The sequence below is a fragment of the Cebus imitator genome, unplaced genomic scaffold, assembly GCF_001604975.1.
Source record: "Cebus imitator isolate Cc_AM_T3 unplaced genomic scaffold, Cebus_imitator-1.0 Scaffold26, whole genome shotgun sequence".
Lineage (NCBI taxonomy): Eukaryota > Metazoa > Chordata > Mammalia > Primates > Cebidae > Cebus > Cebus imitator.
The window spans coordinates 4141018-4152674 of NW_016107341.1; the positions used below are offsets into that span (position 1 = coordinate 4141018).

The 11657-nt window shown below is 39.1% G+C and overlaps 1 protein-coding gene across 8 annotated transcripts in view; it reads left to right on the top strand.

Moving 5' to 3' along the window:
• The window catches only part of PCLO (piccolo presynaptic cytomatrix protein), a 409272-nt gene that overhangs the window by 202945 nt on the left and 194670 nt on the right, over nucleotides 1-11657 (top strand). For 7 of the 8 annotated variants that reach the window (XR_005199165.1, XR_005199164.1, XM_037736537.1 and 4 more), the window contains exons 5-6: nucleotides 1227-6309; nucleotides 6675-8689. Coding sequence is in view for 6 of the 8 variants with exons in the window: in XM_037736537.1 (XP_037592465.1) it covers nucleotides 1227-6309; nucleotides 6675-8689 (7098 nt within the window). In the remaining 2 variants the exon portion in view is untranslated. The remainder of the gene's footprint in view (nucleotides 1-1226; nucleotides 6310-6674; nucleotides 8690-11657) is intronic. The other variant, XM_037736541.1, reaches the window with a different exon arrangement.

Genomic DNA, 11657 nt, shown 5'->3' on the forward strand with positions numbered 1-11657 from the left:
CTGGAAAATATTAGTAGAACCTTCAGAATCCATTATATAAAACTATAATTTTTAGGCAGCTGTTTTCCTAACTCCTCCTTTCTGTAGGCTGTGAGACTATTGTGACACTCTCCTTCAAACAGGGCAACTAACTGAATCAGTTTCATTCTGTTCATATATATTTTTAATGAACAAAAAAGTATTTATGCAACAGGTGTCTATGTTGAATTTTTATTTAAGGCATCTCTGATTTTTGAACTTAAATTGTAGTCATGGCATCATCATAGTCCAAGAAAGGTGGCAAGTTTAAGGCTGTAGCATGTCTCTAAGGGTCCTAGATATCTGGAAAGCCCATGCTCCCATTCACAAAAGCTATTTATTGTTTAAGGAAGCCACTTTTGACGATGAAACAAGATTTCAAAGTCAGAAGATATTTGAAAGTGATATTGGTGAAACACTTTTGAGTTGGGATGCTGAAGAGAAATGTGATGAACAACTCTACCAAAATAATAGCTGGATATTTCTCTTTAATTGAACTGATGAGTCAGACCAATGATTGCATAACATTTTCAAAGTACATAATTTCTAAACATTCATTCCAAATAATATAGAGTAATAATATTAACAACAATAGCAAGTATAGTGGTTCATAACTTTCAAAATGTCTTTTAAAAGCTGTGCCTTGTTTGAATCATTTGACAAGAATGATAACAAAAGTATTTATGGTACATAGCACATATGTTATTATGGCATGTTACTTGCTATTTTTTGTTCAGTAAATTCTCCAGCATCCCATACAACTTGTAGCCAGGCACAAAGCCCATTGTCTGATACTTTCTTGAACTTTCCCAGACCTCATAATCCAAAAGTATAAATTACATTAATATAAAATTTAACATTAAACATCTTCATCACAATTTATAAACTTTATCCTAAAGCATATTTATTGAGAAATATAATCATATTTTTGAGGGAAAATGACATTGAAATGTGAAAGCGTAGAGTATTTATGAAAGAAGATCAGATGTCATTCAGAATTGACATTTAATGAAATTTTGTTCAAATGGAAACTAACCTTAATCAACACATATCAACAGTTTTTTTCTCATGCAGTTTTTAAATATATGGTTGAAAAAAATTTTCCGAAATTATTTTTTAGTTCCTGATAGTTATTTGGGAGTAATGGAGAGGCCATGTTTTTAGTTTAACCATGTTAAGTTTTCCTGTGTCTTTATCTCCCTGCTTAGGAAAAGGAAGATGACAAATCAGACACCTCAAGTTCTCAGCAGCCTAAAAGCCCCCAAGGTCTGAGTGACACAGGATATTCTTCTGATGGAATATCAAGCTCACTTGGTGAAATTCCAAGTCTTATTCCAACCGATGAAAAGGATATTCTCAAGGGACTCAAAAAGGACTCTTTTTCACAAGAAAGCAGCCCTTCCAGCCCCTCAGATTTGGCTAAGTTAGAAAGTACAGTCCTATCCATTTTGGAAGCTCAAGCAAGTACACTTGCTGATGAAAAGTCAGAAAAGAAAACACAAATGCATGAGGTTTCTTCAGAACAGCCTAAAGACCATCAGAAAACACAGATGTTATCTGAAACCTTGGAAATTACTGTTTCAGAAGAGGGGATCAAAGAGAGTCAAGAAGAAAGGAAAGACACATTTAAAAAAGATATCCAACAAGGTATTCCTTCCAGCAAGGACCATAAAGAAAAGTCTGAGTTTGTTGATGATGTAACTCCTAGAAGAGAGCCTTATGATTCTGTTGAAGACAGTAGTGAAAGTGAAAACTCACCTGTTCCACAAAGAAAACGAAGAACTAGTGTTGGCTCATCAAGCAGTGATGAGTATAAACAGGAAGACAGCCAAGGATCGGGGGAAGAGGAGGATTTCATTCGAAAACAAATCATAGAAATGAGTGCTGATGAAGATGCTTCAGGTTCTGAAGATGATGAGTTCATCAGGAACCAGCTCAAAGAGATTAGTAGTAGTACTGAGGGCCAGAAGAAGGAAGAAACAAAGGGAAAAGGCAAAATAGCAGCAGGGAAACACAGACGTCTGACTCGAAAAAGTAGCACAAGCATTGATGATGATGCAGGAAGACGTCACTCATGGCATGATGAAGATGATGAAGCATATGATGAAAGTCCTGAACTTAAATACAGAGAAACTAAAAGTCAGGAAAGTGAAGAACATGTAGTTGCTGGAGGAGGAGGGCTACGCCGATTTAAAACAATTGAGCTCAATAGTACAATAGCAGATAAATATTCTGCAGAGTCATCACAGAAAAAAACGGCTTTGTTTTTTGATGAAGAGCCAGAATTAGAAATGGAAAGCCTGACAGACTCACCTGAAGATAGGTCAAGGGGAGAGGGATCTTCTAGTCTTCATGCGTCCAGCTTTACTCCTGGTACATCCCCTACATCAGTATCATCACTTGATGAGGACAGTGACAGTAGCCCAAGTCACAAAAAAGGAGAGAGCAAACAGCAACGCAAAGCTCGGCACAGATCCCACGGCCCTCTTTTGCCTACTATTGAAGATTCTTCAGAGGAAGAAGAATTGAGAGAGGAAGAAGAATTATTAAAGGAGCAAGAAAAGCAGAGGGAAATAGAACAGCAACAAAGAAAGAGTTCTAGTAAAAAATCAAAGAAAGACAAAGATGAACTTCGAGCTCAGAGAAGAAGGGAAAGACCAAAGACACCACCTAGTAATCTCTCTCCTATTGAAGATGCATCTCCAACAGAAGAGTTACGTCAGGCCGCAGAAATGGAGGAGCTCCATAGATCTTCTTGTTCTGAATATTCACCTAGCATAGAATCAGACCCAGAAGGTTTTGAAATAAGCCCAGAAAAAATAATAGAAGTACAAAAAGTTTATAAATTGCCCACAGCTGTGTCATTATACTCACCAACAGATGAGCAATCTATTATGCAGAAAGAAGGTAGCCAAAAGGCGTTAAAAAGTGCTGAGGAGATATATGAAGAAATGATGCATAAAACACACAAATATAAAGCTTTTCCAGCTGCGAATGAACGAGATGAAGTGTTTGAAAAGGAGCCTTTGTACGGTGGGATGCTAATAGAGGATTATATTTATGAATCTTTAGTAGAAGACACGTACAATGGATCAGTAGATGGCAGTCTGCTAACAAGGCAAGAAGAAGAAAATGGATTTATGCAGCAGAGAGGAAGAGAGCAAAAGATAAGACTTTCAGAACAGCTTTATGAAGATTCGATGCAGAAAATTACAGACCTCCAAAAAGAATTTTATGAGTTAGAAAGCTTACATTCTGTTGTGCCTCAAGAAGATATTGTTTCAAGCTCTTTTATCATCCCAGAAAGCCATGAGATAGTGGATCTGGGTACTGTGGTAACTTCTACAGCAGAAGAAAAAAAACTGCTAGATGCTGATGCTGCCTATGAAGAACTTATGAAGAGGCAACAGATGCAATTAACACCTGGATCCAGCCCAACCCAACCCCCCATCAGTGAGGATATGACAGAGTCCACCTTGGACTTTGATAGAATGCCTGATGCGTCTTTGACATCAAGTGTTCTATCAGGAGCATCTCTTACAGATTCGACCAGCAGTGCAACACTCTCTATCCCAGATGTTAAAATAACCCAACATTTTTCAACAGAAGAAATTGAGGATGAATATGTAACCAGTTACACAAGAGAAATTCAAGAGATAATTGCCCATGAATCACTGATTTTGACCTATTCGGAGCCTTCAGAGAGTGCTACATCTGTCCCACCCTCTGACACACCTTCTCTCACATCATCTGTTTCTTCCGTCTGTACCACTGATAGCTCCTCACCTGTTACTACCCTGGATAGCATAACCACAGTTTATACAGAGCCAGTGGACATAATAACTAAATTTGAAGATTCTGAGGAAATTTCTTCATCAACTTATTTTCCAGGCAGCATTATAGACTATCCAGAAGAAATAAGTGTGTCTTTAGATCGGACTACCACACCAGAAGGTAGAGCTGGTGCTGATCATGTTGTTATTTCTTTATCTGATATGGTACCTTCTGTCATAGAATCTGTAGGACCTAAACCTGAGGGGCCAGTTGCTGACACTATTTCTACTGACTTACCTGTATCTGAAAAGGACCCAATGAAGAAAGCCAAGAAGGAAACTGGGAATGGAATCATTCTGGAAGTTTTGGAAGCTTACAGAGATAAAAAGGAGCTGGAGGCTGAACTAACAAAAACTAGCTTATCCAAAACTGTGTTTGATCAACCACCTTCCTCTGTAATAGCCCTTCCGATGAAAGAGCAGCTTTCAACAACATACTTTACATCTGGAGAAGCCTTTGGTCAGGAAAAACCTGCATCTCAGTTACCACCTGGCAGTCCTTCTGTTCCCTCTCTTCCAACTAAACCTCGCCCATTCCTGAGAAGTTCTTCTTTGGACATATCAGCTCAACCTCCTCCACCTCCTCCCCCTCCGCCTCCTCCTCCTCCTCCACCACCACCCCCTCCTCCACCACCACTTCCTCCACCAACTTCACCTAAACCAACTATTCATCCTAAAAAAAAGTTAACAGTAACAGCTCCAGTGACTACAGCTACACCTCTGTTTGATGCTGTTACTACTATAGAGACTACAGCTATTCTGAGAAGTAATGGATTACCTGTAGCTAGGATAGGTACCACTGCACCTCCTCCTGTTCCTCCTAAGCCATCTTCAATTCCATCTGGACTTGTATTTACCCATAGGCCTGAGCCAAGCAAACCTCCAATCGCCCCCAAGCCAGTGATCCCTCAGCTTCCAACAACTACACAAAAACCAACAGATATACTTCCCAAACCAACAGGTCTATCTTTAACTTCAAGTATGTCCTTAAATTTAGTGACCTCAGCAGATTATAAATTGCCTTCCCCTACCTCCCCACTTTCCCCACACTCCAACAAGTCCTCACCAAGATTTACCAAATCCCTCACGGAAACGTATGTAGTTATTACATTGCCATCCGAACCTGGGACTCCAACAGATTCTTCAACTAGTCAAGTAATTACCAGTTGGCCCTTGGGATCACCCTCCAAAGATCTGGTTTCTGTTGAACCGGTGTTTTCTGTAGTTCCTCCTGTGACAGCTGTAGAAATTCCAAGTTCTTCAGAACAGACCCTGTACATCTCTGGAGCTTTGCAGACATTTTCTGCTACCCCAGTCACAGCACCCTCTTCATTTCAAGCAGCCCCCACGTCAGTTGCACAGTTCCTCACAACCGAAGTTTCCAAGACTGAGGTTTCAGCAACCAGAAGTACAGCTCCTAGTGTTGATCTCAGCAGCATTTCCATAACAATTCCTCCAGAGCCTCTTGCTCTAGATAACCTACATTTAGAGAAGCCTCAGTATAAAGAAGATGGAAAACTGCAACTTGTTGGTGATGTAATTGATTTGCGTACAGTACCAAAAGTAGAAGTTAAAACAACTGAAAAATGTATAGATCTTTCTGCTTCTGCAATGGATGTGAAAAGACAGATTACAACAAGTGAACTTTATGGGAAACAAATTAGTGCTGTCCAACCCTCTATTATAAATCTTAGTGCAACATCATCAATAGTGACTCCTGTATCTCTGGCCACTGAGACAGTGACCTTTGTCACATGCACAGCTAGTGCAAGTTACACTCCAGGCACAGAAAGCCTAGTGGGTGTACAACATGTAATGGCAACACCACTCCAACTTACAACATCAAAACATGCTGAGCCCCCATATAGGATACCAAGTGATCAGGTCTTTCCTACAGCTAGGGAAGAAGCACCAATAAACTTATCTCTAGGTACTCCAGCACATACAATGACATCAGCTATTACAAAACCTGTCACTGTACCTCCTGTTGGTGTCACAAATGGATGGGCTGATAGCACCATATCTCAGGGGATCACTGATGGGGAAGTAGTGGATCTCAGCACAACCAAATCTCATAGAACAGTTGTAACAGTGGACGAATCTACTTCAAGTGTGGTGACCAAAATAATCGAAGATGACGAAAAACCTGTTGATTTGACTGCAGGAAGAAGAGCTGTGTGCTGTGATGTGGTTTATAAATTACCATTTGGAAGGAGCTGCACAGCACAGCAGCCTGCAACTACTCTTCCTGAAGATCGTTTTGGTTACAGGGATGACCACTATCAGTATGATCGATCAGGGCCATATGGTTACAGAGGGATTGGGGGAATGAAGCCTTCCATGTCTGACACAAATTTAGCAGAAGCTGGACATTTTTTCTATAAAAGTAAGAATGCTTTTGATTATACTGAAGGAACTGATACAGCAGTAGATCTGACTTCAGGGAGAATTACTACAGGTCAGTATGATGTGGCGGCAGACCTTTCCTTGAAATATCATTATGGTGTTCCTCATCTCATTTCAGGATAAAAATGTGGCTCCTTTTCCAGTTTCGTTCCTTTTCCTCTTTCTTTGGATGTTTTAGCAGCATATTTTGGAGTACATGTGCGCTTTTGTTCCTTGATTTTTTTAAATTTGTTCTGCTCAAAATCACCTGCATGCGCCTGCATGTCCAACATTGCTTTTGTTCTGCATTTAATTAGGTTAACCTGTGGATTTGCATGCAGTCTCATTCATTATGTTCATCAAGATGAGAGGGCTTTCAGACTCAAAAAAGCATCATTCATTCTGGGAACTGGACTATAACTCTGCCCTGTATTTCAGGTGAGGTAATGGATTATTCAAGCAAGACTACAGGTCCATATCCAGAAACACGACAAGTCATTTCAGGAGTTGGGATTAGTACCCCACAGTATTCCACAGCAAGGATGACACCACCACCAGGACCCCAGTATTGTGTGGGGAGTGTTTTGAGGTCATCTAATGGTGTTGTCTATTCTTCAGTAGCAACTCCGACACCTTCTACGTTTGCTATAACCACACAACCTGGCTCCATTTTCAGCACCACAGTGAGGGATTTGTCTGGTATTCATACAACTGATGCCGTGACTTCATTATCTGCCCTTCACCATAGCCAGCCAATGCCTAGATCATATTTTATAACAACAGGTGCATCAGAAACAGACATTGCAGTAAGTAGTATTGATATCAGTGCCAGTTTGCAAACTATTACTATGGAATCTCTTACTGCTGAGACAATCGACTCTGTTCCCACTTTAACCACAGCATCCGAAGTGTTTCCTGAAGTGGTGGGAGATGAAAGTGCTCTTTTAATTGTTCCTGAAGAAGATAAACAACAGCAGCAGTTAGACTTGGAGCGTGAGCTCCTGGAACTGGAGAAAATTAAGCAACAGCGCTTTGCTGAGGAATTGGAGTGGGAACGTCAGGAAATTCAAAGATTCCGAGAACAAGAGAAGATCATGGTTCAGAAAAAGCTGGAGGAGCTGCAGTCTATGAAGCAACACCTTCTCTATCAGCAAGAAGAAGAGCGGCAAGCCCAGTTCATGATGAGGCAGGAGACGTTAGCTCAGCAACAGTTACAGCTTGAGCAGATCCAACAGCTGCAACAACAACTTCACCAGCAGCTGGAGGAACAAAAGATTCGCCAGATCTACCAGTATACTTATGACCCTTCTGGAACTGCTTCTCCACAAACCACTACAGAGCAGGCAATTTTGGAAGGTCAGTATGCTGCCCCAGAAGGCAGTCAGTTTTGGGCAACTGAAGATGCAACCACCACAGCCTCAGCTGTTGTGGCAATTGAAATACCACAGAGCCAAGGATGGTACACTGTTCAGTCTGATGGTGTCACCCAGTACATTGCCCCACCTGGTATCCTGAGCACTGTTTCAGAAATACCTCTAACAGATGTTGTTGTGAAAGAGGAAAAACAACCCAAAAAGAGAAGTTCTGGAGCCAAAGTCCGAGGACCATATGATGAGATGGGAGAAAATATGGCAGATGATCCCCGAAGTTTTAAAAAGATAGTGGACAGTGGTGTACAAACGGACGACGAAGATGCCTCAGATCGGAGCTATGTGAGTAGGAGAAGGAGAACTAAAAAGAGTGTGGATACAAGCGTCCAAACTGATGATGAAGATCAGGATGAGTGGGATATGCCTACTAGATCAAGGAGGAAAGCTCGTGTAGGGAAATATGGTGACAGCATGGCAGAGGCTGACAAGACCAAACCCCTTTCCAAAGTCTCCAGCATAGCAGTTCAAACGGTAGCAGAGATATCTGTGCAAACTGAACCAGTTGGAACCATAAGAACACCCTCCATACGGGCACGAGTGGATGCCAAGGTAGAAATAATTAAACACATTTCAGCACCTGAAAAGACTTACAAAGGGGGCAGTTTAGGATGTCAAACAGAAGCAGATTCAGACACACAAAGTCCTCAATATCTGAGTGCCACATCTCCACCCAAAGACAAGAAACGCCCAACACCTTTAGAGATTGGTTATTCATCTCACCTCCGAGCAGATTCCACAGTACAGCTGGCTCCTTCCCCACCCAAATCCCCCAAAGTCCTTTATTCACCCATCTCACCACTTTCACCAGGCAAAGCCTTAGAATCAGCCTTTGTACCTTATGAAAAACCCCTCCCTGATGATATAAGTCCACAGAAAGTACTGCATCCAGATATGGCTAAAGTTCCCCCAGCAAGTCCTAAGACAGCCAAGATGATGCAGCGTTCTATGTCTGACCCCAAGCCTCTGAGTCCAACAGCAGACGAAAGTTCCAGGGCTCCTTTTCAGTATACCGAGGGCTATACGGTAAGAGTGATTCTTTTCAGTTGGAAGGCAATGGATGAGTTTTTAATCATGCATTTTCAGACATTTAGGAGGCAATCAAGCTCCTGGTACCTCAAAAACCTAATACTAAATTAGGGTGAAGGTTATTGCCTTAGAAATTTGCACTGTGTGTGTGTGTGTGTACGTGTGTGTATAGAAAACCGTACATTCACTTAAAAATACCAAAGAAAGAAAAAACATGTGAAACAAAATGAGTTTATTATTTTAAGACAATGAAATTGAAAGTCTTATTCTTATATCAAAATATCGCAAATATCAATTGTAGCTGTGATTTAAGTAAACATAATTAATATTCATTTTCAATCATGATAGGAAATGTTAAACAGATAATGCAAAAGGTGACTATAAATTTAGACCATGGGTATTTAGTGGGAAGGTTCTTAGAGATCATCTGGTCAGTCTCATCTTGCTTAAGCAGAATGGTTTCATTAAAAGCCGTGGAATATTTACCGGTCAAAAGAGAACATTTCTGAGACAAGCAGATAAAACGTAATATAATCATCATAGTTTATTCATGCTTATTTTGTTTCTGGCAACTTTATTAATCTAAACTCAGGTAACCCTTAGTCCTAGTGCTTACAGAAGCAGAAGTAATTTTTCATTTGAATAATATAAATTATTTTTAAATATATATGTATGCGTCAAAGGGAAAGGAATATATACAGATGTATCTGTGAGGATCTGTGTAACTGAGAATAAGAAATGTTGATAATCAGCCATAAAAGCAGATATAGCCTACTTAAGAAAAATCTAATATACGTAACAGTTCAGAAAGTGATTGATAGATAAAATAGCTCAATTTAGAACAAGACTTCTGTGCAAATTAGAAGTTCCCCTAATGCATGATTACCTGAGCTCTAGGTTTGGAGCCCTGAAGCTTCTAAATAGGTTTTTTTTAAGATAGTGTTACATTTCCACTGACTCGTAAGTGTTAAACACTGGCTGTCGGCTGAAAAATATGTCATAACGTATGACTGTAAGTCTACTTGCAGGTATGTAGACATCAGTAGTCATATTAATAAATTACAAATGTATTTATGTTTTCTAGTGGAATTGCATTATTACGTTTTTTTCTCAAGTAGTATAACCTAAAAATAAAACTGTCTTCATGTCAGGGAGAGAGATAATTACTATAGAATCAGGAAACCTTTGGTGCATTGAGATTTCGTCCAGTTTACAGAGTATTATTTTATGCATAGTGTTGTTCCTAGAATTTAATCTATTTATATTGTTGAAAAGTGATTTTTAAGTTAGTTATAATATATAGGTATTTATTTTTATAGGTTTTGCCTAGAAATTCACTTAAAGAGTTATGTGAACAACTTTGAAATATGATTTTTGGAAGTATTTTCAAAGTAATAGGGAAGGCTTCTGTCATTAGAAGGAACATGCTTTCTAGGTGGAATATTGACTATTTACATAATATATATCCCTGTATCCTTAATTCAGATGCACTCAGTTAACAAAGAGTCTCTAGTTATCAGTATTTTTTCTTCACAAAGTATTCACTTTGGATTTGGAAATGTATCCATTCGGAAGTTGATACAATGGGTTGTATAGGTTGTATTACTGATGATGTCAACAATATTGATAAGCTAATCATAAAGCAAGTTGAGTAGAATTAACAGATAATACCCAGAATCTGAAAAATCCTAGGTGTTTTGAGCCTCAAAACACAATTCAGTGGTTTCTTTTTCCAGTTGGTCAAGTTAAATGAACACTTTAATATAGAATCGTATACAAACTCAAAGGTATTGTCTTATTACATGCACAGGTAGACCATTTTATACATACAGGCAATGTTTTTAACACTCTAGAGACTATGAGCCTAAGATGTAAATTTTATAATTTCTAGGCAAATGTCTAAATATACTTTGAGTCTATTTTAGACTAAATAAATTAATTTCTTAATTATAAGTGTGAGTTACTAAGTATTAACTATATTAAAAAATAATTTTCTTAGGGATATTCATAATGATGTGAATTTAAGAAGGCTAGCTCAGTAATTTACAGGTTATTAATTTTCACAAACCAGTAAGACTGAAAAAACTTACACTACTTAGTAGTCACTGAAACAACACAGTGACATATATAATATAGTGTAAAAGATGAGTTTTATATTCTATCAGATTCCGAATCAATCTTTCTTCTGAAAGTGTCAGGAGAGGTTGCAAAGAAGAGGTCTGAGTTGTGAAGATTGAGACCTGTGCTGGACCATAAAGAGATAAATGGATGTCATTCTAACTAGAGGGAATAAATGGGCAAAGTTTCAGATTTATAAACAGACATAAAGCAAAGGGGAGGAGAAATGGGTTTACTGTAAATACAACCAGAAAGGTAAGTGAGGGCCAGGTCACTAGGGATCTAATCTGCTGCATCACAAATTGTGGACTTACTTCCTGTGGCTATGAGGATCATAGACCAGAGCCACCATCATCTTTTATTTACAATGTGTGTTGCCCTTGGGCTCCTTCTACATTTGCCTTTACTACCATCAGTTCTCTAAACAGCAACTAGAGTGATTTTCTAATGCACGTCAGATTCTGTTACCTGAAACACAGTTTAAAAGCTATTAGGATCTCATCAAATTCAAAATATATTAGAAATTTCTTAAAGCTGCATATGATCTGATCTCTGATTGTTTCATGACCTCATTGGTCACTCTCCAAACTTTCTCCCCTCTTCACTGTGCTCAAACCACAGGCCAAGCTGTTCTTTGGATGAGCCAAACTCACCCCCACCCAGGGCACACGTCTGGATCTCTCTCTCCCCACATATGTGTATGCTCACTCCTAGGTACAGATTTCTGCTAAAATTTTACCAGGAGAGACTCTTATTTTGTTCTCTAAAGAAGTCTACTTCTTACTACAAATCTCTATTTCTTCTTCTAAATTTGCATATATTATTTAATATATTATATATTTAATAT